This window comes from Homarus americanus, unplaced genomic scaffold (genome assembly GCF_018991925.1).
Source record: "Homarus americanus isolate GMGI-L3 unplaced genomic scaffold, GMGI_Hamer_2.0 scaffold28051, whole genome shotgun sequence".
NCBI lineage: Eukaryota > Metazoa > Arthropoda > Malacostraca > Decapoda > Nephropidae > Homarus > Homarus americanus.
Genome location: NW_024720144.1, coordinates 11348 through 37437, shown reverse-complemented (window position 1 = coordinate 37437; position 26090 = coordinate 11348). Strand labels below are relative to the sequence as shown.

Genomic DNA, 26090 nt, shown 5'->3' with positions numbered 1-26090 from the left:
ACAGTCAGGCAATAAGACCTCTATCTAAGGTTCCTGTGTTTGTCTTTAATTATCAGTTTCACTTAGTTAAGAGTTCTAAATAAAGGGAGTACTGTACTATTTATTCCTTACAATTTCCATGTACAAAGCAGATCTAATCTTTATGTTAACACGTTTTAATTAGCTACTACAGTAAAAGTCCAAAAATCCGGATGCCAAAAATCAGGACCACCCGAGAATCTGGACTTTTCTAAAACTCAATTTTTTTTTTAATTTAGCTGGCTTTTGTGTGTATGTGTGCATGCGTTAGCACCACAGCTACCACGCGGTCGCCACTTTAAAATGAGCAATCAAACTGTGACAACGTATGTAATTTTGAGCCCTACTCTTCCCATTTACAGAGTACTAATTGTGTTCTTGTAAAATCGCCCATAATAATGGAAAAAATTTAGTAGTTAGCTCACAAAGGATAAAATAAATGTACATTCATATCTAATAATGAAATAAAATTTAACACTTTACCTTGAAAAAATATGAATGTAACTTGATGGGGGAGGGTGATTTTGAGGTTGATAACATCAAGAAGAACAAGAATTGAATGCTTTTTGGAGATATTCTTCTTTACCATATTCACAGTTAATACCACAAAATTGGAGAAATAGTACAAAAATTGAAATAATTTATACAAATATTGTTCGAATTCATAAATCTAGAGCACTCACTGTACTGTAAAAGCCCATAATAATGGCTCCTAAAGTAGATAAACTTCATTGTGTGAAGAGAAAGAAGAACAAGTTGAAATTGAGTGACAAAATTGAAATAATTAAGAAACTAGAACGTGGTGTGAGCAATATTGTTCTAATGGAAACATACGACATTGGAAAGTCTACAATTTATGATATAAAAAAGGCAAAAAAGAATAAAATTCTAGAATTCACAGCTTTTTCTTTAAAACTGCTCGTTTTGATAAATGAAGCATGCTATATTTGCTAATGAATAAACTATCAAAATGTACCTGTTCATCTCTTCTTTATTCCTCCTTAAATTTGAATTTTAAAAGTACTGCCTGAGAATCCGGAAAATCCGAAAATCCGGACCGACCCAATCCCCAAGCAGTCTGGATTTTTGGACTTCTACTGTAATTCTATATCATCATCTTTAATATTTTCATTATATACTTTACAGCATTCATAAACTAAAAATTATTTGATATTAATATAAAAGATGCTTCACCTGGGAGTCATAGCAGGGTTTGGAGTTGGCTTGATCGGACCAGACAACTGCTGTGGTAGCTGCGACTGGCCGAGTGCTGGAGCGTGGGCAAGTCCACGGGACGGAGGGTGTGTAGGGATGCTGTGGACAGTCCTAGTTACTACTGAACCATTGACGGGTGCAGCGTTTGACGTACCACTTGCTGCTGTATTGTTTGGTAGTCCACTGGTTGTAGTGTTTGTTACTTGACCACTAGTTGTTGCCGCTAAGCTCGTTGGACCACTCGTCGCTGCTGTGCTGGGTGGACCACTGTTTAATGTTGTGCTAGGTGGGCCAGCAGGTTGTGGAACATTTTGTCCACTTGACACCTGGGGTTCAGGAAGGATACTGGGTGGGGCAATGCTTGTTGGTGTTGAAGGAGCAGAATCAGAATCCCCTCCCTGCCCATTCTTAGATTTGAAAGTGACAGAAAATTTGGTGTTGTAGGGCAGAGTCTGGTATTTGGGGTCATTTTTGTTGGGACCAAACTCTCCTAAATCCTCTCCTCGAGGAATCTGGCAAGAAAAAAGAAAAAGAGGTTAATGTTAATGACAAAAATGTTAAAGGGCTAATCTTAACTCAGTGACAGTTCTTAATCTACACCTGAAGGAGAGTCACACACAATATCCCTTAAACACTGCTATTTTACCATATTACTTGTTTTTTCTTACTTCAAATTCACCTTATTTCCATGCTTACCAATTTTTATTTTATCCATCAAGCATAAAAAGAGAAGCAACCCACATTCTTTAGACTTTTCATGAATTTTCATTTAATTTGGCAATCACGTGGTTTGCATGAGACACACCCATCAATACAAATGTTCCTCAATACATGTTTCTAACAATAATCTGATCTGCATTTGAATTGAGAAGCTGTGGGATTTGCCAAAACATGAAAAGTCAAAAGAAAAAAAAGTTATTTGATATAGTTTATTCAAATAATCACAGTAATTAGTCTTTGTCATAACACTTGTATCCAAACCCTTCTTATATAATATAATTTTCTGTAGGACCATAAACAGTCTCCCAGTAACCAATATATAGTACAGTACTGTAATGTGTACCTTGAGATGGTCTGGAGTGTGGGCATCATCAACAGATGTTTCGTTGTGGACACCTTCTCGTAGTGCCTTTTGTTGTACTGCTTTTAACTGAGCCTGTTTGGCCTGGCAACATAGAGAAACAATATTAATACACAATTCGACTGTATTCATTTCCCAACTAAATTAGGTATTGTATTATAACATTACAATGAGACTTACAAAAGACTCTACTGTACTGTGAATTGCAAATGAAAAATAAATACAAAATCAAAACATCATTAAATCTTTATCAACTCAGAGGGTAAAGTTAAGTAAGGAGCCTCTGTATTGTTCAAATGTTGTAACACTTGACTCAAGGGCAAGAAGAGGTTGAGATTATCAACTTGGTGCCCAGTTAGAGTATCCTTCAGTTGTTCAAAACTTCAGACCTATTGATTTTACTCATGTAAATTCAACCAAATGTAACTTACTAACACTCCCTAAAAATCAGACTCCTACAGCAACACTGACATTGGAGAGGATTATGATGAGGATAATAATTTGTCTTTAATCGACAAACTTAATAAGAAGAACTACGATTAACATTAGACTTTGAGAAGTTATATCCTGTATAAAGTGCTGCACACTATATTAACATACAACATAAGGCTTTCATAAGGTTCAATCTTTCTGTACCTGAGTAGCTGCTGTTATCTGAGAGGCCAGCTGGTGGTTCAAAAGTCTCTTTCGGTGTAGTCGTTGTTGCAGTTCAGATACCCGCTTGTCTATGCGAGTAATTTCATCCCTTCTTGCTGCTAGAGTTTCTCGTTGAGCTGCCACACGAGCTGAGGCTTCTCTGTTGACGCTGTTACGATACTGTTACAAAGAAAAGAAGTATTATACGGTACATCTTGCACAGAAGTATACATACTGTACTGTAAATAAATAATTGCCAAAACATCTAAAGCTACATATAATTTAATCAACATTAAAAGCCAGAAAATGTGAACTTACTGTAAGGTTATTAAGGAAACAGAAGAATGGAGGAAACTAGGCAGCCCTGTTTACACCCAACCTTTATCTCTCATATATCTGCTACACTATCCTATGACCATTAGGTTATAGGTTAGGCTAAGAACTAATTGAGTTAGTTCTTGTGGTCTCCTTTAAAAAGAGGTTTTATAGATTTATCTTTCCTTGCTGCTCCTTCAAATTTGTATTCTATCCAGTATAATAAACATATTAGTACAGATCCTGTCAAAATATATCAAAATACAAAGTGATACATGGGATCACCTGAAGATTAACCATCCTAATGCTAACCTAACCTATCCTAAATTAACCTCCTCAACTCATCCCCCCAACAGTGTTTGGGACACTTTGTATTTTGATAGTTTTTGACAGGATCTTGACGAATATGTTTATTTTCATGGATAGTACACAAATTTGAAGAAGCAAGGGAAATTCTGTCAATCTGGAATCTATCTTGGTTTCATTTTTAATCATGAGATAATTTTCACCCACTTACGTGCTTATTAGAGGAACCAGGAGAAATCATTAAATTGTTGAGAGAAAATGAACATCCTAACTACTGGTACAACTTCAATCTTTATACAAATTGTATTTACTCTGAAACTCACCAATAATTCTCGCCTGAGCTTATCCAGTTCATTGTGATGCTGGTTATTGGGGTTGAGAGGTGAACGGCCATGGCGGAGTTCCTCTAACTGGCGTGTGAGCTCCTCTACCTTGGACACAGCGACTACTAATTCTTTTTCCTTCTCGCTGAACAGGTGTCGCATAGCATCAAGGTCTGTCGTGAGGGAGGCTGTGTTCAGGCGAGTAGCTTCCACCTGTAAATGTTAAAATAGCAGATGTATTACAAGTAATCTAGAAGGAACACATTGTACAAGACTTTAGTGGAGAGAGAGAGAGCAGTGAAAATTTACAGGAGTACTGTACAGTAATCAAAAAATTATACTGTATATTGGAAGTCTATGGGAACTATCTATCTATCTGTATTTACTATTTTTTTATTTATGAATGTTTTTCTATGAACATAACCTTTTCATAATCAGAATCTACCAATAAATACAATACTTGAACTGTAATGTTTAAGTACCTGTACTTACAATGGTTTTCATTATACAATTTTGTCAATGTACACAGTGACAAAAACTAAAGGGAAGAAAACTCATACATATTGTACATACTGTACATATACTACAGTACATTATAAATAACTTTACTGCAGGTATACACAGTAATACACTTTATTAATAAATCATAATTATGTAAAATTCTGGGGTAGCTCAGCCTGGTTACAGGTAATATTAATAATTTTTTTAAATACGTATACTATATAACCACAAAAAGTTGTTAAAATTGTTTTAGGAGTTTTAATATAAATGCGGATACAATATTGAACAGTAAATTATAAATGATCTAATGTTTTTCCCCTATGTACTGTACCACTGACTATGTGCTGTTGGTGTTCTGCCTGGAAATTTAACACTACCCGGTACAGTATCTCTTAACTACATCTCATTCTAGAAGAAACGAGGCACTTAAATAATGTAGTACGTACTGCCTAACTTGAACAGCATATGTAACACTCAGTGGTATATTCCTGTTAAATATCAAATACAGGTACAGTAATTACCTTTGAAGACAAACAGTACAGGTACTGTATCCAGTATGCATCTGAGCATTATATAAACCATTAACAAAATTCTCTGTAAAACCGTCTACAGTACCACTGAGTGTATGTAACATGGTAATACTTTATAGCAAGGGGAACATTATACTGTATACTAGCAACTTTTAGGATTCAGTTTAAAGAACATTTGTTAGTTGAGTGTGCTGTACTGGTATTTGTATTTAACTGTACTATACAATGATGGATCTTAGCAGAGGCCTATAAGCCTTCGGGGAATTTACTTAAAATCACTGATCTACGTTTGACATAGCATGAATGAACCACTGAAGAGATACAGCCCAATGCAGGTTTGTGTCATAAGAACATAAGAATGGAGGAAACTGCAGCAGGCCTATTGGCCCATACTGGATAGTCACATTTACACCAAACCCCTATCGCTCAAATATCCATCCAACCTATGTTTGAAGCTATCCAGCGTATTCGAGTTAATGATGATGTTTGGAAACTTGTTCCACTAGTCCACTACTCTATTTCCAAACCAATGTTTACCTACTTCATGCCTGGTTGGATAGTTTGAGTACCTTTGTAATGTCATCTTTTTTAGCCCTGACTACCATTTATGCACCTGTGTGTTTTCCTGGGGCTGGGATTGGGCATGTAGCTGAGAGGATAGATAGGGTTTTGTCAGGGGAGGGTACCAAGCCAGTAGTGTGTCTTAGTGTAGGAGGTAACAACATAGGAAAGGTTAGGAGTGAGGAACTTTTCAAGAGATATAGGGAGGCGCTAGGGAAGGTTAGAGATAGGGGAGGGATCCCGATAGTATGTGGTGTCTTGCCTAGAAGAGGAGTTGGTGGTGAATGGCTGTCCAGGGCAATTGCTATAAATTGCCGACCGGAAAAACATTGTGCAAGCAATGGTTGGGCGTTCATTGATAACTGGCAACCATTCTATGACAACGACTACTTGTACAGTCGTGATGGAGTACACTTGTCTCGCGTGGGGGTAAAGACGTTGTCTGCGTCCCTGAAGCGTGAAATTGTCACTCCAAAGGGGGGGGGGGGTTCACTAGTAGAGAGAGGTCGGGGTAAGTGGGAGTAAAAAAAACAAGCAGGTGCTGAGGAGTAAAATTGGTTACTCAGGACAAAGGGGTAAAACAGGACCAGGGAAGGGTAGGTTTAAATGTGTACTATACAAACAGTAGGAGCATTAGAAAGAAAATAGACTTGCTGAGAGCGGTTGTATGTACCGAGAATGTAGACGTCATAGCAATCACCGAAACTTGGATGAATCTGGCGAGCAAGAACTTTTTATCAGAGTACCACATAGAAGGGTATGTACAAGCTTTTTCACAAGGACAGGGAAGGGGGGAGGGGTCGTACTCTTTGTCAAGTATGCATTAAAATGTTGTATTAATAATTCAATAAAGGGTGAAACAGGAACTGAGTCTGTATGGGTAGAAATTGCAGAAGGAAGAGAAAAACTAATTATGGGAGTGATTTACAGGCCCCCAAGTCTTGGGAAAGAAGCAGCTCAGCCCACAGGACATGAAATGAGTAGGGCAGCAAAATACAACAACCTGTGCTTTATGGGGGATTTCAACTTCAGAAATATTGACTGGAACAACATTGTAGGTGACTATGAATTTGAAGACTTCCTAGACGCAGTACAGGAATTTTTTTTTTAAAACAGCTAATTACAGAACCTACTAGAGGTGACAATATATTAGACCTTGTATTAACAAATAAAGAAAATATTATCAGAGATATCAAAATAGAAGAAGAACTAGGGAACAGTGATCACAGAGAAATCAGGTTCACCCTAAATTGGGAAACAAAAAACAATGGCAGTATGGTCAGAGTCCCAAACTTTCGATTGGCAGATTATGGGGGGTTAAGAAGGTACCTAGGTGAGGTCGCCTGGGAACAGTCAGGTCAGTCCCCGGTAGGAACGGGTGAGGTCACTGGCGACACAACAATTGATCATGACTGTAATATATTCACTCGTATAGTAAGTAAAACACAAGAACAAAATATACCATACAGAAAAATTAGGTCAAATAAGAATGAGCCAAGGTGGATGACCAAAAAAATTAAACACGACAAAGGAATAGAGAAAGGAATTTGTAAGAAATTAAAGGGAGGGAAGGAGCACCTCAGAAATAGGTATAATGAACCATCTAGGAATGTTAAGAAAAATGTAAGGAAGGCAAAGAGGGACTACGAAATCAGGATGGCAAGAGAATCCAAGGCGATTCCCAAGGGATTTTTCAGGTATATAGGACAAAGTGGGACCTTTAAAGTCAGAGAGAGGAGAAGTGATCGATGATACTGAGAAAATAAGCAAAGCATTAAACAGCTACTACTTATCAGTTTTCACAGAAGAAATTCACGAGGAAATTCCAGAGGTGGAACTGATATTTAGGGGAAATGAAGAAGAGAAATTAAACAATAAATAAAATAAAAAAAGACAAAACCCCAGGGCCGGATGAAATTTCCCTAAGTTTTGAAAGAGTGTAACGAACAGATTAGCAGACCCCTCGTAAATTTATTTACAAAATCATTAGACACGGGAGTTGTGCCAGACTTGTGGAAACAGGCAAATGTAGTACCCTTATTAAAAAATGGTGACAGAGCCTCTGCGTCAAATTACCGGTCGATTAGTTTGACTTCAATAGTGGAGAAATTTCTTGAATCAATAATAGCAAATAACATCCGATCGCATTTAGAGAAAAACAAATCAATCTACGACTCTCAACATGGGTTTACAAAGGAAAATTCTTGTCTAACAAATCTGCTGACGTTTTTAGGAAAGTCTTGGAGGTAGTAGATAATGACGAAAATTACAATGTTATTTACTTAGACTTTAGCAAAGAGTTTGACAGAGTACCGCATCAGAGGCTTCTGAGAAAAGTTAAGGCTCATGGTATCGAGGGGAAAGTTTTAAATTGGATAAAATCATGGCTCGCCGATAGAACACAGAGGGTCAGCGTAGATGGTGTTAAATCTCAGTGGGGCTGTGTAACTAGTGGGGTTCCCCAGGGGTCAGTACTGGGCCCACTCTTGTTCATAATCTACATTAACGATCTAGATACTGGGATCAGCAGTGACATAAGCACGTTTGCGGATGACACCAAAATAGGGCGGCAGATTAATTCAGGGCAGGATGCAAATGCACAACAGGAGGATTTAAATAAACTGCAGGAGTGGTCAGAAAATTGGCAAATGAAATTCAACACCAGCAAGTGCAGCGTACTTAATATTGGAAGAACAAATAATGTCAATGTATACAGCCTTAACAACATCAACCTCAAGAAGTAGACTTGTGAAAGAGACTTAGGGGTAATTGTAAACCCGGTCCTACAGCCTAGAAAACAGTGCGTTAATGTTCGAAATAAGGCAGACAGAGTACTGTACAGTAATGTATTAGGTTTTATATCTGGAAGTGTAAGTAATAAGAGTGAAAAGGTCTTATTGCAACTAAATCTTGCACTAGTTAGGCTGCACCTCGATTATGCGGTTCAGTTCTGGTGCCCTTATTATAGAATGGATATCAATTCACTGGAGTCGGTGCAGCGAAGAATGACGAAAATGATTCCGGGACTTAGAAACCTTCCATATCAAGATAGGTTAAAAAAACTAAACTTGCATTCCCTAGAAAGACGAAGAGTGCGGGGAGATATGATAGAAGTATTCAAGTGGGTGAAAGGAATCAATAAAGGGGATAAAGATAAAGTTCTATAATATCCGAGCAGGATAGGACTCGGAGCAACGGATTTAAGTTAGATAAGTTTAGGTTTAGGAGGGAGATAGGAAGGAACTGGTTCACAAATAGGGTGGTGGACGAGTGGAACAAGCTTAGCAACTCTGTAGTAAGTGCTGGAACGCTGGAAAGTTTTAAAAGGAGGCTCGATAGATTCATGGAGCTGCCATGCATAGGCCAACCGACCTATTGCAGACTCCTTATTTTCTTAATGGTACTAGATATCAAAATAAGTACTTTCTGTTTAATATAGTGGGGACGGCTAGGAAGTTAGGTTAGGGTAGGTAGGTTTCTTCGGTTGGTTAGGTCAAGTTGTATGAGGGGTCAAGTAAGTCCAAAATGACTCATTTCCAACGGAGATAAGAAGGAACTGGTTCACAAATAGGGTGGTGGACGAGTGGAACAAGCTTAGCAACTTTGTAGTAAGTGCGGGAACTCTGGAAAGTTTCAAAAGGAGGCTGGATAGATTCATGGGTGATAGAGAGTGGTAGTAACTCTCGACAGGAGCTGCCATGCACAGGCCAACCGGCCTATTGCAGACTCCTTATTTTCTTATGTTCTTATGTCAAATTCGAAAGAATCACACCATATACTATGGGAAAAACGAAATTTGTGGTCGAACAGGAATGGCTTTAACTGTAAATTTACCTCATATCTTTAAATAATTTTTTATCCCAAAGCATCTAGTTCAGAACTACCATGACTGCTTTTCCAAATTTGTTGCAATCCAATCTTACCTGGTTAAGGGTCCATATTTAGTAAATATACCAACATTCCTCGTAGAATTCTGTCAGCAACCACTACAAGTATTGTTTATAACAAGCGGTCACTCTCCTCTCGTCTGTTGTAACCTTGGTCAATTTATCGTACAGTCATCACAGGTATCGTCTTTTTCATTCACAATAGCTATCTCATATCCATGAAATAAATAAAAAGAAAGCACTACTGCACCTTTATATGAAACAAGCATTTTTACTGGTAGTAAAATTTTTTATGAAATATTCGGAAAATTAAAAGCTGTATCAAAAACAGTTCCAACAATGAATCTTGAAAAAGTACCTGCATTAGCAAAGCACTGTACATAAAAGAAATTATTTAAAAATTCGCATAACACCCCAAAAAAATATTTTGACATTACACATCTAAATTCAGGACATGAAATAATAAATTGATTTTGTGTTTACATACACAGGCTGTTTTTTTTCCATAAAAGAAACTACGTGGAGTCAGTGATAACTGAAAATGTTCACACATGTTCACGATGGTACTCTGAAAAAATGGCACAACAAATTTCACTTCGAGCTCACGAACCACAAACGAACTTTCGAGCTAACGAGCCTGTGTTCGAAGCTATCCAGCGTATTCGAGTTAATGATGATGTTTGGTAACTTGTTGTATTACCTTTGTTTAGCCCTGACTACCATTTATACACCTCGATCATATCTCGTGTTTTAGTTTGTAACATTTGAAAGAATTCCTTGGGGTTTGACTTCGCCTCCCTTGCTACCTTCAATTAATTATCCCTCTGCTTTTCTTATCTCGGTCACCCTACAGGCCAATACCTTATAACAATCTTGGAGGTAAACTTATGTTCTAGTCTCATAAAAACTGCAACTCGGCACGCTGCAATAATACAACGGTTTTATATATATATATATATATATATATATATATATATATATATATATTGTACAAGGTAGTACATGTAAGATTCCAAGACACTGGCACACCACGTATATAGCCTACTGTACGTACCTTCATCTTGCCCCATGCACTGTACACCAAGTTTTGTCGAGAAATTTTAGCAACCTGCTACTTGCTAGTCGCTGCCCAGACGAGCACCAGTGAACCTACAGAACAGACGGTGAAGGCCAACGTAATACTGGGCGACGTGACCTGAGGCCGACGTCAATGCCCTCACCTGACCGTAACACAGCAAGCTGAGATGTACAATCGTACAAAAAAAAATATCGTACATGAATCCATTATTACCTTATTTATACAATAATTATTGTGCAGTTGACAACCTTCGAACTTGACATTTAGCAAAATAGTCCTGATTTAACCGGGAGTTCTATCTCATAATTTGTTACTGTTGAATGACTAGTCACTAGTATAATGACTAATTTGTTACATGCATTACATTATAGAGCCAATGACTTACAATAGGCTATTGGACATCATTCTGAAGAACTTTTACCCATTCGCAATTATGTTCAATCGCCTGAAGAATCATCACACGAAAACGGGCTGGGGTTCTCAGTCTTCAGGTGGACAGACACCCAACTAAAGTGACGATTTTTCAGGTGATCCATTTTGTTCTACATAAAGAAAAGTGTTCGACAAACAATATCATGGCATAATGTTTAGTGGACTCTTAAAATCTGTTAGTGATAATCTTTAGATACATTACGATCAATTTACCTAAGAGGTAATTTTTAACGGAATACGGCTCAGTGGCATTCATCTGAATTCGAGTAAGTGGCAATCCTTACCTGAATACAAATTACCTAGTCCTAATGGTAATCTTTATGGTGAATTTATTTCGATTTAACAGAAATTCAGATTACAGTTTCTTTTACAACTTCTGTATTTGTTGTTTAATATTTAACTACTTGAGAATGGTGCTGTTAATAGACTTGAAGACAACAACAATGACTTAACAATTAATTTACAAACTGAAGTGAAACAGCAACTCACTGCGCGGATGTTTTCAGAACGAGGTTTCAAATTCTCGAATTCAAAACTACAGAGTCTAAATCTTGGTATCCACGGGAAAGATTTTCAGGGAATTGGAATTCGGATAAGGTTTTGTGCTTACAGAGCAGAGAATAATCTGAAAGAGATCCAGAAACCCATAGAGAGCAACATATATACTGAGAGTTGGAGGGATATTTAGAACATAAGAATGGAGGAAACTGCAGCGAGCCTATTGGCCCATACTAGATAGTCCCATTTACACCCAACCCCTATCATTCATATATCTATCCAACCTATGTTTGAAGCTAGCCAGCGTATTCGAGTTAACGATGATGTTTGGTAACTTGTTCCACTCATCCACTACTCTATTTGCATGCCAATGTTTACCTATTTCGCGCCTAAATCTAAATTTGTCTAATTTAAAACCATTGCTACAAGGTAGCTACTGGTTCGATAGCTTGAGTACCTTCGTTATATCACCTTTGTTTAGCCCTGACCTCCATTTATACACCTCGATCATTCGCCCCTCACTCTACAGCACGTCTCTAGAGTGGATATTTAATATAAACATAGGGCGAGTGTTGTGATGGATTATACAACAAGCATGTCAAAGGAATATAAATGAATTCATAATCATTAAACTGTGACACATACACTACCTGTAAGAGACGGTACTGAAGCCATAACATGGTTTAAAAATAAAGTGAGATATGTGAATTATTGGTCTTCATTTTAGGTCAAATGTCAAAGACACGACTAAACTATTAGTTTTTATTATTCTACCCTTATTGAAATAATAGATGTGTCATAAATAAAACTGTTGTTCATTAAGGTGTTTAAGAGTGTTATGTATGTGCTTTACCATAACTCACCCAATAAGAAACCTTCTCACATTTTCACTTACGAGGAATGTTCATCGTGCGGACATTTGTGTATCCAGACCCGGGAAATTAGGTTAGAGGTGTAGCGGAACACACAAAGGAGGCCGGGTTGATCCCAGGCTTTGTTGTGTGTATTAGGCTGAGGCCACCACCCGGAGATGTTAGTGAGTGCACCCCTTGTTAAAATATACATACGAGTAAAATACAAACAACATGAAATAAGGAAACTAAATTATTAAAAAATACATTAAGATGTTGATGTAGTAAAATATTGAGTAAAGTTCATTTCAGTTGTCAGTTGAAGACATTAAGTAGATACGGTAAATAAATAACTAAATAAATAAATAATGATATTGACGGCCCTCACCCAGGTAAAGAGGGCTGGGGTGGATAATACTCATGTGAGGTCAGGACAAATAGGCGTGGGCTGTATGATCATGACTTGACCTGATGTTTGGTTATGTTAGTCTGGGGTAGAGAACGTTCAGATAGACACGGGAAGGGGGGGGGGGAGGGGAAGATAAGAATGGAGGAAACTGCGTGTGAATAAATATCTATCTATCTATCTAAGGTTACACTGAAGGCTACTCTACACATATCCTCACGGAATATATCATGGTCCACTACTAAATAATACTGTAGTAAAATTAGAGACAGACTCGAGACAATATTATTACAAGACCCCATGACACATAAACAACATTCAAACTTAAACAATTTCGCTGTAGACAAAATAAAACTTAAGGAAATTACATATTGTATTCCAAGCCTTCAATTGCAGGAAGTCCAAGAATTCAATTTCATTTCGCGTGGTATCAATCAACCCACAGGTGATTTCCGTGTGTGTGTGTTTTAGAGGATCTTGTGGATATTATCTCCCACAACAAATACTGTCAATGTTTACAGCCTTAACAACATCAACCTAGAGAAGTCGACTTGTGAAAGAGACCTAGGGGTACTTGTAAGCCCGGACCTACGGCCTAAAAAACAGTGCGTTAATGTTCGAAATAAGGCAAACAGAGTATTGAGTTTTATATCTAAAAGTGTAAGTAACAAGAGTGCAGAGGTCTTATTGCAACTATATCTTGCGCTAGTCAGGCCGCACCTCGATTATGCGGTTCAGTTCTGGTGCCCTTATTATAAAATGGATATCAATTCACTAGAGTCGGTGCAGCGAAGAATGACGAAAATGATTCAGGGACTTAGAAACCTTCCATATCAGGATATGCTAAAGAAACTTAACTTGCATTCCCTAGAAAGACGAAGAGTGCGGGGAGATATGATAGAAGTATTTAAGTGGGTGAAAGGAATCAATAAAGGTGATATAGATAAAGTTCTTATAATATCCGAGAAGGATAGGACTCGGAGCAACGGATTGAAGTTGGATAAGTTTAGGTTTAGGAGGGAGATAGGAAGAAACTGGTTCACAAATAGGGTGGTGGACGAGTGGAACAAGCTTACCAACTTTGTAGTAAGTGCGGGAACTCTGGAAAGTTTTAAAAGGAGGCTAGATAGATTCATGGATGATAGAGAGTGGTAGTAACTCTCGACAGGAGCTGCCATGCACAGGCCAACCGGCCTATTGCAGACTCCTTATTTTCTTATGTTCTTATGTGACCTTAAGATTTTGCAACCCTAATGCTTACCTAACCTAACCTAACCCCCCTTCTTCCTCAAGGTAGCATTAGGGTGTTTATTCATCAGGTGAAATAAGCCGAGGGATAATCTTCAGGTGACGCGAGATGAGACCTGACAACTGAGGTAAACATTACCAGTCTGTTGTAATAATACTACCTACGTTATGTTTACAAAGTCCGTTGATGTTTATGTTTACAGAATCTCTTGAGGAAGTTGACACATTAAAAATATCTAAATATACACTTTAACATAACCATAGGCATGATAGATAGTTAATATATAAGGTGAATGGCTATCGTTAGTGAGTAAACAGATACACGATAACAGAGATGTAATATCCGTGTTTCTAAAGCACACTCAACATCAAATTCCTACCAGGCTTTCAGAGTTCCGATTTCAACCAGAACGTGACACAAGACTGCCAGGTAAAGCTCTTGGCCATCTATTACTGAATGATGAGTGTAGTGTCAGTACGGTGAGCTGAGGCAAGATAACTGTGGCGTAAATTACGTGTTTCTTACCCGGAGTTCAACTTTAACTTGTGATGGTATGTATGTCGGTCAAGGCCTTTGCTCGACGCCTGGAGGGGGAGTTCAATATTAGCCTTGCAAGCTTGGTCACTACAGAACAAACATACACAGTTTATTCAGTGCAATTAGCTTGTCTTAGACAAGTTGTCTATGCATGTATCTTATCCACGTTTTCATTGTGGATTTACATGAAATATGGATATACTGTACGTGTGTAAGCATGCTTGTAAAAAAAATTATTATATATATATATATATATATATATATATATATATATATATATATATATATATATATATATATATATATATATATTATTCATGTAGATCCTAATGAAAACGTGGATAAGATAAATCTTGATAAATCACACGGGGAAACAGCGGGCACCGTTGTTTTATATATATATATATATATATATATATATATATATATATATATATATATATATGTGTGTGTGTGTGTGTGTGTGTGTGTTAAACAAAAACACTTACAACTGCTGGAAACAACGTCAATATCTGGCCAACTATAACGTTTTAACTCAAAGGCGGAGAAGGAAATATAATCTTCCGACATGGACATCTCGGGAAAGTGTAACTAAACTTTTCCATCAGTAGATTTGTCTCTTAAATACCGGGATAATACCACGAGAAACCGCGGGATCCAAGTTCTTGTTAATCCTGGCATCAGCTTTGATAACACCAGGACTATTTTTTAAAGCGATACATTCATCACCAAGTGAACCCTGCCGCCGTTGATCCTCCTGGGAGAAAAACTACCCCGGACCCAGCCAGCCAACAATGACTCGTTTAATGGTCATTCATTTTGTGGCAGAAGTAACGGTCGCTCACGCCGGGGAGAAATAAAGGCTAGCACAAGTCAGGATAGGTGTTAAATTAAACACATTTAGATTTAGGCGTGAGATAGATAAACACTGGTTTGGATATAAAGTTGCGGCAGGTGGAACAGGTTACCCAAAATCTTAATCGCGCAAGGAAGCATCAAATGTACTGTAGGGTTGGGTGAGTGTAAACGGGGTGAGCGGAAATAAAGTCAGAAAAAAAATCAAAATTTTGGCTAAGAAAAGTTACATTTTATTTAAATATCATTAACAGCTAAAAGTAATAAAGCAAAAAAATATTTTGTCACTTATTAACTGACAATACATGACTTGTACACAATACAATTTATTTATGGTGGCAATACAATTATGTTAGGTTAGGTTTCTTCTGTGACTTTTTCACTTTTTTCTTGTGACCTTTTTTTCCTAGATTCGTAAACGGTGCCGCCTAGTATGGACCAGTAGTCCGCTGCAGTTTCCTCCTTTCTAACGTTCACCCTCTGGTATAGTCCGAGGCTGGAAGAAACCGTGTAGGTGAGATATTGCCCATTAGGAAATTGTCTGGAGGCATTTCGTCAAAACACACAAAAAGTTCAAATTCTCAGTAAACAACTAAGAAAAGAATTATTTATTGTTATCGTCAAAGTTTCTACCCGGACACGGTAAGCACGCTGCATAAATCTGTCGTTCGGGTGACGGCCCCCCCACGGTTACCTACAACGAAACTTTGGTCTTCTAACTTTGGTAATATAATACAAAATGACTTAGTTGTTATTGAGGGCAAGACAACACAGTACCATTTACACGAAACATATATTGTCAGTTTTTGTTTTCAACTACTTATTTTTTTATTTACCTTTGAGGTTCATTATTATTGTAAGATGTGACAATAATAAACAGTGCACCCTAGTCAACCCAGCTGTGAACGGGTACCTGATATTAGTCAGGGAAGTGAAGGATGTGGAGTGCATTTGAATTTGCACTCCCTCGAGACACGTAGAGTGAGGGGCGATATGGTCGAGGTGTGTACAGTAAATGGAAGTCAAGGCTAAACAAATGCGATATGACAAAGGTACGTAAACTATCTAACCAGGACAAATTTAGATTTAGGCACGAGATATGTAAACACTGGTTACCGAGAATCATTATTAACTCTAAGACGCTGGTAAGCTTCAAATATAGGTTGGGTGAGATATATGAGCGATAGGGGTTGGGTGTAGCTGCCTAGTATGGACCAACAGACCCGCTGCAGTTTCCTCCATTCTTATATTCCTCTAACATATACTGTTGTTTGGTATTGTATACATAACTGCGCCTGTATCCGTGTTATTTGTGTACCTGTATTTATAGCCGCACCTGTATCCGCGTTATGTACCTGCACTGTATTTGAACTAGTAACATTAAATTAAAGCCCTACCCTCACACGCGCGAGTTCATTGTCCACCGTCTGATTATTACATTAATTAAGTCAACAGTACAGGTAACACAGGCAGTCCACGCGTCTTGTTTATTAATATAACTCACCTGCGAATAGGTTAATGAGTTTGATCTCTCTCTTTCTTTTTTCCCTGTTCTTGCTTTCTCTTTCTGTTTTCCCTGTTCTTGCTTTCTCTTTCTCTTTTTCATTCTTGCTCTCTTTTTCCCGGTTCTCTCTTTCTTTCCCTATTCTCCCTCTTTTTCCCCGTTCTCTCTCTCTCTTTCCCTGGTCTCTCAATCTTTCCTTGCTATCTCTCTCCCTCTCCACACAACCAAGAACCTTAAACATATGCAAATACAGATTGGCCAACACCTTAACTCAGCAGACACGAGGGAGAAACACCCTCTTCTTTAGTCTACACAACGAGCATCACGCAGTACGAGTCTCAGTTTTTTTTAAATAACATGAAAATAATCGCCGGAAATAATACTATCGCTTCTATTTCCAGGTGGATGTTTTTATTCAGTTTCATAGCGTTATTTCCATGGGTAAAACTTGTTCCTTCCTCCTGCCTGAAGTTAGGGTTGGTCATTCACTCACTCTTTACTACGTGACAGTTACACAACGGAAAATGTTCACAATGCTTAAATATTCCTATAAAATGTTCCCCCTAAATATACAGTAGACGGTTATCGTTCATTAGTCATACATCTGGCAGCGGGGACGTTATCACCACTTTCCTACAGCTGGCAACGCGGACCATACAATGCATACTGTTTCATATAGGAGATTGACAGTACTGCAACATATATTATAATGGACGGTTAGGGTACAGTTCTGTCCCAGCATTCATTGGTGGACGACACAGCTCACTTATTCATACGCCTGGCAACGGGGGTCCATACTATTGCCCGGATCATCCAGCATTTACCAACGCGATTTGAATACCACGAGTTTGCTGTAGTAAATATTGGGTCCATAATTTATGATCTGGACGACAGGGTGGTAAGGTTAGTTTATGTTATGTTAAATTAGCGTTAAATAGGTTAATTTTCAGGTGACTTACGCTGGGGGTTAATCTTCAGGTGATCCCGCTATTTTCAATATATACTGTATATATATATACTCGTATGCTCCACCATGTACACTGGCTTGCTGGGTGAATTGTAAAGAAGGCATCACGACCGGGGCCCCCCCGTAAAGCGGTCTTTAGAATTCAGCCGTGGAGAGTGTGGCGACGGCCGTGGTGAAGAATATTGTTACATGTAAGAAACTGGTGGAGTTCATATATATGTTTGGGATGTGGGACTTCCTCAAGGTACAGTATTTTGTGAACAAGATATAATTGTGTTTCTGTAGTAGTATTAAATTAGTTTGACGTCAGTAGTGGGGATATTTCTTGAATCAATTATAGCAGATTGCATCCGATCGTATTTAGAGAAAAGCAAATTAATCTACGAGTCTCAACATGGTTTACAAAGGGAAAATCTTGTCTAACAAATCTGCTGACGTTTTTTAGGAAAGTCTTGGAGGTAGTAGATAATGACGAAAATTACGATGTTATTTACTTAGACTTTAGCAAAGAGTTTGACAGAGTACCGCATCAGAGGCTTCTGAGAAAAGTTAAGGCTCGTGGTATCGAGGGGAAGTTTAAATTGGATAAAATCATGGCTTACCGATAGAACACAGAGGGTCAGCGTAGATGGTGTTAAATCTGAGTGGGGCTGTGTAACCAGTGGGGTTCCCTAGGGATCAGTACTAGGCCCACTCTTGTTCATGATCTACATAAACTATATAGATTCTGGGATCAGCAGTGGCATAAGTAAGTTTGCGGATGACACCAAAATAGGGCGGCAGATTAATTCAGGGAAGGATGCAAATGCACTACCGAAGGATTTAAATAACCTGCAGGAGTGGTCAGTAAAATGGCAAATGAAATTCATCACCAGCAAGTGCAGCGTCCTTAATATTGGAAAAACAAATACTGTCAATATATACAGCCTTAACAGCATCAACCTAGAGAAATCGACTTGTGAAAGAGACTTAGGGGTACTTGTAAGCACGGACCTACGGCCTAGAAAACGTGCGTTAATGTTCGAAATAAGGCAAACAGAGTATTAGGTTTTATATCTAGAAGTGTAAGTAATAAGAGTGCAGAGGTCTTATTGCAACTATATCTTGCGCTAGTCAGGCTGCACCTCCATTATGCGGTTCAGTTCTGGTGCCCTTATTATAGAATGGATATCAATTCACTGAAGTCATTGCAGCGAAGAATGACGAAAATGATTCCGGATCTTAGAAAACTTTCATATCAAGATAGGTTAAATAAACTAAACTTGCATTCCCTAGAAAGACGAAGAGTGCGGGGAGATAAGATAGAAGTATTTAAGTGGGTGAAAGGAATCAATAAAGGAGATATAGATAAAGTTCTCATAGTATCCGAGCAAGATAGGACTTGTAGCAACGGATTTAAGTTGGATAAGTTTAGGTCTAGGAGGGAGATAGGAAGGAACTGGTTCACAAATAGGGTGGTGGACGAGTGGAACAAGCTTTGTAGTAAGTGCTGGAACGCTGGAAAGTTTTAAAAGGAGGCTAGATAGATTCATGGATAGAGAGTGGTAGTAACTCTCGACAGGAGCTGCCATGCACAGGCCAACCAGCCTATTGCAGACTCCTTATTTCCTTATGTTCTTTATCTGAATAATAGACACCCCAGCTTATTTCACCTGAAGATCAACTATCCTATGCTACCTGGGGTGGGGACTGTTAGGTTCGGTAGGTTGGTTAATCGTCAGGTGAAATAAGCCGGGAATAATCTTCAGATAATCTTTTATGTTAAAGGTTTAGATAACAAGTATAACTTCACCCACGAGACAGTAAGTAAAGGTGACCATATCTTCCTCAGCCACCCTGCCAGGTTCTTTCACCACTAGATCATATTCACCCAAATCTTCCATTACCAAAATCGTCTGAGATCTTGTGATGCATCCACAGAAAAGGTTCGGTTAAAATCCATTGTTATTCTTTCATGTTCCCGCCCTCACAGTCAGCCAGGTACACACACACACAAGAGGCCATAACTCCCTTGAAGACGAAGGGTAACTACTGATTACCCCAGTTGGGTTATTTACATACACACTATATACCAGGATTGGTTAAATCAACTGGTTTGTTGCTGTTCCTCACCTCCCTCACGGCTGTGTACCACATGAATTCAGTTGCCCTTCTCATCTCCCTCCGGGACGGCGGAGAGGAAATACGAGAAGGCAGGAGGTACTCACCAGGTCTCTAGGGGTATGGAGAGTCGTAGGTTAGCCTTTTAGTGGGCTTTGGGGGGTACTGACGTGGCCTCTAAGGGCATGGAGATGTCGTAACATGGCCTGCTAGTTGGCCTGGAGGTACTCACCTGGCCTCTAAGGGCACAGATGTCATAACTTGGCCTCTTAGTGGGCCTAGTTGTACTCACCTGGCCTCTAAGGGCACGAAGACGTCGTAACTTGGCCTCCTGGGCTTCGACACGTTCTCTGAGTCGTCTTAGTCGCTCGGCCTCGGCAGCGACGGCGGCAGCGCGGGACTCCTGCTGTTTGAGGTACTTGAGCCGCTGCTCCCGAGCCACCAGGAGCTGCTGCGTCTCTATCTGCTGCTGCTGCCGGCTAGCCATGTCGCGAAGCTCCCCCACCGTCAGCTCGCACCCGTCAGGCAGCTGTCAGGGATAAGAATACAGTTATTAACACAAGATTTATCGATAACATAAACCTTAAAAATATTTCATAATGTATCGTGTGGAACGTGTATGAATGAGGACAAAAATTGTCAGGTGTACTTGTCGTGTCAGGTGTATTGCGAGGCTTCAGGTAGCACGAGGAGGCAACTGATCTATCGACTAACTGTTCACTTCTGGCATCCTCGACAACCCTCACTGTTCGTAAAAGTCGATTGGTTGTCGGGTGAGTTGAATTGTTTCATCGACGAATTCATCGATGTGGATTCGAGACTCGTTTCGAACCTTTGAGCCGATTAAACGTCCACAAACGGTGATAGTTACTAAGGACGCAATATGTGAGCAGAGCTTTAGTCAATAAGCCTATTAAAGTGAGACACCTCAGGTGCTAGGGTGAGACACACATCAGGTGCTAGAGTGAGACACATCAGGTGCTAGGGTGAGACACATCAGGTGCTAGGGTGAGACACATCAGGTGCCAGGTGAGAACATCAGGTGCTAGGGAGACACATCAGGTGCTGGGGTGAGACACATCAGGTGCTAGGGTGAGACACACATCAGGTGCTGGGTGAGAGGACACATCAGGTGCTAGGTTGAGACACATCAGGTGCTAGGGTGAGACACATCAGGTGCTAGGGTGAGACACATCAGGTGCTAGGGTGAGACACACATCAGTGCTGGGTGAGACACTCAGGTGCTAGGGAGACACACATCAGGTGCTAGAGTGAGACACATCAGGTGCTAGGGGTGAGACACATCAGGTGCTAGGGTGAGACACACATCAGGTGTAGGTGAGACACATCGGTGCTAGGGTGAGACACACATCAGGTGCTAGGGTGAGACACATCAGGTGCTAGGGTGAGACACATCAGGTGCTGGGGTGAGACATCAGGTGCTAGGGTGAGACACATCAGGTGCTAGGGTGAGACACATCAGGTGTCAGGGTGAGACACATCAGGTGCTAGGGTGAGACACACATCAGGTGCTGGGTGAGACACATCAGGTGCTAGGTGAGACACATCAGGTGCTAGGGTGAGACATCAGGTGCTAGGGGTGAGACACACATCAGGTGCTAGGGTGAGACACATCAGGTGCTAGGGTGAGACACATCAGGTGTCAGGGTGAGACACATCAGGTGCTGGGGTGAGACACACATCAGGTGCTAGGGTGAGACACATCAGGTGCTGGTGAGACACACATCAGGTGCTAAGTGAGACACATCAGGTGCTAGGGGTGAGACACACATCAGGTGCTAGAGTGGACACATCAGGTGCTAGGGTGAGACACATCAGGTGCTAGAGTGAGACACATCAGGTGCTGGGTGAGACACATCAGGTGCTGGGGTGAGACACATCAGGTGCTGGGGTGAGACACATCAGGTGCTGGGGTGAGACACATCAGGTGTCAGGGTGCACATCTTAAGGGGCACATCAGGTGCTAGGGTGACACATCAGTGCTGGGTGAACAGTGCTGGTGAGACACATCAGGTGCTGGGGTGAGCACACATCAGGTGCTGGGGTGAGACACATCAGGTGCTGGGGTGAGACACATCAGGTGCTAGGGTGAGACACATCAGGTGCTAGGGTGAGACACATCAGGTGCAGGGTGAGACACATCAGGTGCTAGGGTGAGACACACATCAGGTGCTGGGGTGAGACACATCAGGTGCTAGAGTGAGACACATCAGGTGCTAGGGTGAGACACATCAGGTGCTAGGGTGAGACACATCAGGTGCTAGAGTGAGACACATCAGGTGCTAGGGGTGAGACACATCAGGGTAGCAGGTGCTGGTGGACACATCAGGTGCTGGGGTGAGACACATCAGGTGCTAGGTGAGACACATCAGGTGTAGGGTGGAGACACATCAGGTGCTAGAGTGAGAACATCAGGTGCTAGGGTGGCACATCAGGTGCTAGAGTGAGACACATCAGGTGCTAGGGTGAGACACATCAGGTGCTAGGGTGAGACACATGGTGTAGGGTGAGACACATCAGGTGCTGAGACACACATCAGGTGCTGGGTGAGACATCAGGTGCTAGGGTGAGACACATCAGGTGCTAGGTCAGGTGCAGTGACACATCAGGTGCAGTGGGACACATCAGGTCTAGGGTGAGACACTCAGGTGCTGGCACATCAGGTGCTGGGTGAGACACATCAGGTGCTAGGGTGAGACACATCAGGTGCTGGGGTGAGACACATCAGGTGTCAGGGTGAGACACATCAGGTGCTAGCACAGGTGTAGGGCATGGGTGATCAGGGCGGGCAATATGATCAGGTGCTAGGGTGAGACACATCAGGTGTCAGGGTGAGACACATCAGGTGTCAGGATGTACCATAACAGCACCTATTAACTTTTATTGCCGCGTCATAATAACAAATAACTATTACACAGGTGAGGCGATATTCCAGAGCTTGAGGAGGTGTCAGCTGTTGTTTGTGTGAGCCAGGCCTGCAGGTAAACACAATGCGCTCTTATTAATTTCATTGGTCCAGCAGGTAGAGGCGGGAGGGGCGGCCAATAGGTCGACCGACACATCACAAGAAAGATTTAATAGGGGGCGGGGGATACAAGGGAGCATATAGGGAGGAGGGAGAGGCTAGGGTGGACTGAGGGAGAAGGGAGAAAGGGGTCGGTTTACTGATCGAGTGGTGACGTGTGCAATAAGCCTGGGCTCCCTTCCTCCCACATGCAACCCCCCTCCCTTCCTCCTCCTCCTCCCAAATGCAACCCCTCTCCCTTCCTCCCCTTCCTCCCAAATGCAACCCCCCTCCCTTCCTCCTCCTCCTCCCACATGCAACCTCCTCTCCTCCTCCACACGCCTTTCCCTCTTCTCCTTCCTCCATTCTCACATCTCCATACTTGCTCTGATTTGTTTACCATACACCTGGCGGCCTCTGGAGCAACTAACCCAACACGCACACACACACGCACACACACACACACACACACATGCTTTAACGTGATAATCCACACATTTTTTTTTTAAGAATCACAAACAAAATCCAGGTACAGGTTTTATTTATAAATACGAAAGCGTTTTATGGACAGACAACCACGCTTACTTTTCTGATGTGCCAATCTAAAACACAATTTGCTTCACAAGAGACCCACTCACTATTGTGCCGTGTTCTCAACCTATCCCATCAACAATTCAAGACAATGTATTCCATCAGACATACCCTCCCTCCCTCCCTCCCTCCCTCCCCATACCTTAGCCCCCTCCTATCCCTTACATCTTCCCTCCCTCCCTCCCCACTCTCTCCCTTCCACATATTGACTTACTTGCCCTCGTGTTTATCTACAAATGGCAACAGTGGGTTATGGTGTGTGGTTCAGTATAGCAGTATCGAGTGAGCTGCTGGTATTTGGTACAGTCTCCATATTCGTTGTTGTCTTGGCTGGGAGTTATTATTATTGTTGTTGTTATTATTATTATTATTCCACCTTACTATTAATCCCATCTCACAATTCCCTCATTATCCATCGACCATCCACCTCATCCTCCATTGACGTCCACTATCCACCTCAATATCCATCCACTATCCAATCCACCTCAATATCCACCCACATCCACTATCCACCTCATCCATTCTTTTCCACTATCCACATCCACTACCCACCTCATCCATCCCCTTCCACCTCAACTATCCACCTCATCCAACCACTCCCACTATCCACACCACCAAACAATGGAGATCTCGCTTAACCAAAAGACGCTTGTAGCTGACGTCTCACACCTGAAGGATCTCCAGCACAGGTAAAATTGAATTACCCAGGTAGACTCTAGGCTAGGAGACGCCGGGGTAACAAACCAATGAAGTACCACAGGGGACTCGAGGGGAGGAGGGGGTGCTGACGAGGTAAACAAAGTAGAAGGTGTTATAGAGCAGGGGCGGATCTAGGGGCGTCTTCGGTGGCCGGATCCCCCCCAATTTCATTAGAAAATTCCAATACTTTTTCTTTAATATAGTATTGTCTTCAGGCGTTTCTGTATAGTAAAAAGTAATTACTATTGACTTCAGAATATCTCATAATATCAAGTGCACATGGCCGCAAAATGTCCATGATATTGTTCAGGTTATATATTTTTTTTTTTGGAGGGGAGGAGATTTACAGTGCCCCCCCCCAGCTGGGTGGGCTCGCTGTATTCCCCCACCCCTGGCTTTCTTGGACCCCTTTTGATAATCCTGGATCCACTTGGCAGATAAAAAAACCTGTAGATGTACATTCACGCCAGGCACTGTCCGCCCTACTCACGCCAATTTTTATCCGCCCTACTCACGCGCAGGCACTGTCCGCCCTACTCCGCCAGGCACTGTCCGCCCTACTCACGCCAGACACTGTCCGACCCTACTCACTGCAGGCACTGACCAGCTTCTCACACCAGGCACTGTCACCCTGCTCACCTGAGCACTGACCGACCTACTCACACCAGGCACCCCAGCGACCTACTCACGCAGGCACTGACCGACCTACTCACACTGAGCACTGAAGCCGACCTCTCACAGACACTGTCCGCCCTACTCACAGGCACTGACCGACCTACTCACGCCAGGCGCACTGACCGACCTACTCACGCAGGCGCAGTGGAAACCTACTCACGCAGGCACTGACCGACCTACTCCACGCAGGCACTGACCGACCTACTCACACCAGGCACTGACCGACCTACTCACCAGGCACTTCAATCGACCCTACTCACACCAGGCGCACAGCCACCTACTCACACCGGGCACTGACCGACCCTACTCACACCAGGCACTGACCGCCCTACTCACACCAGGCACTGTCCGCCCTACTCACACCAGGCACCCCAGCCGCCCTCTCACACAGGCACTGTCCGCTCTACTCACACCGGGCACTGACCGACCTACTCACACCAGGCACTGTCCGCCCTACTCACGCATTGAAAAACAAACAAATGGGGAAGTAGTTATCCAGGTAAATTATTATGGGTAAAGAGACCCCAAGTTCGTTTCACACACACACACACACACACACACACACACACACACACACACACACACACACACACACACACACACACACACACATACACACACACACACACACACACACCTGACAGCTGGCCAAACTATCCCTGTAAACTTGGTGAAGAAGAGACCGCAACACCATCAAGACTAACGTACCCACACTGATGCTCTCCTTCAGGTTACGCCTCAGTGATGTGTGATGTAAATAATGATGATAATAATGACGACGATGATGATGATAATAATAACGATGATAATGACGATAATAGTAATAATTTAACAACAACACTGATAACAAAAGGGTGCATGGCTCATTACAACAGGTATGAGGGCCAGGCCAGGGTCAGGTTAGGGCTGGAGAGGGGAGGGGAGGGGAGGGAAGGGGGTGTACATAAACATCGCCACGACCTAAACCTTTGAGGGAGGAGGAGAGAGGAATGAGAGGAGGGGGGAGGGAGAAGAGGGGTCTCATGCCTTTCCTCAATAGCTGGTGGTAATAAGTGTTCCCCAAGATGTTATTATTATTATTATTATTATTATTATTATTATTATTATTATTATTGATTTTTCATTTATTACCATTATTTATTTATTTATTCGTTTGTTTTATTATTCATTATTTACCCGGTATATCTATTGGTACACACATAGTATACGGTATAAATATTGGCCTGAATATATCGGGTATAAAATATTTC

General features: G+C 41.3%; 1 protein-coding gene across 1 annotated transcript in view; it reads right to left on the bottom strand.

Moving 5' to 3' along the window:
* LOC121860396 (apoptosis-stimulating of p53 protein 2-like) overlaps positions 1–20382 on the bottom strand; it is a gene marked incomplete at its 5' end in the record, with an annotated part of 35857 nt that extends 15475 nt beyond the window's left edge. Inside the window, 5 exons of the mRNA XM_042357514.1 lie at positions 1213–1745; positions 2297–2398; positions 2951–3130; positions 3895–4107; positions 20143–20382. Of these exons, the coding sequence (XP_042213448.1) occupies positions 1213–1745; positions 2297–2398; positions 2951–3130; positions 3895–4107; positions 20143–20382 (1268 nt within the window). The remainder of the gene's footprint in view (positions 1–1212; positions 1746–2296; positions 2399–2950; positions 3131–3894; positions 4108–20142) is intronic.
* Positions 20383–26090: the final 5708 nt, after the last annotated feature.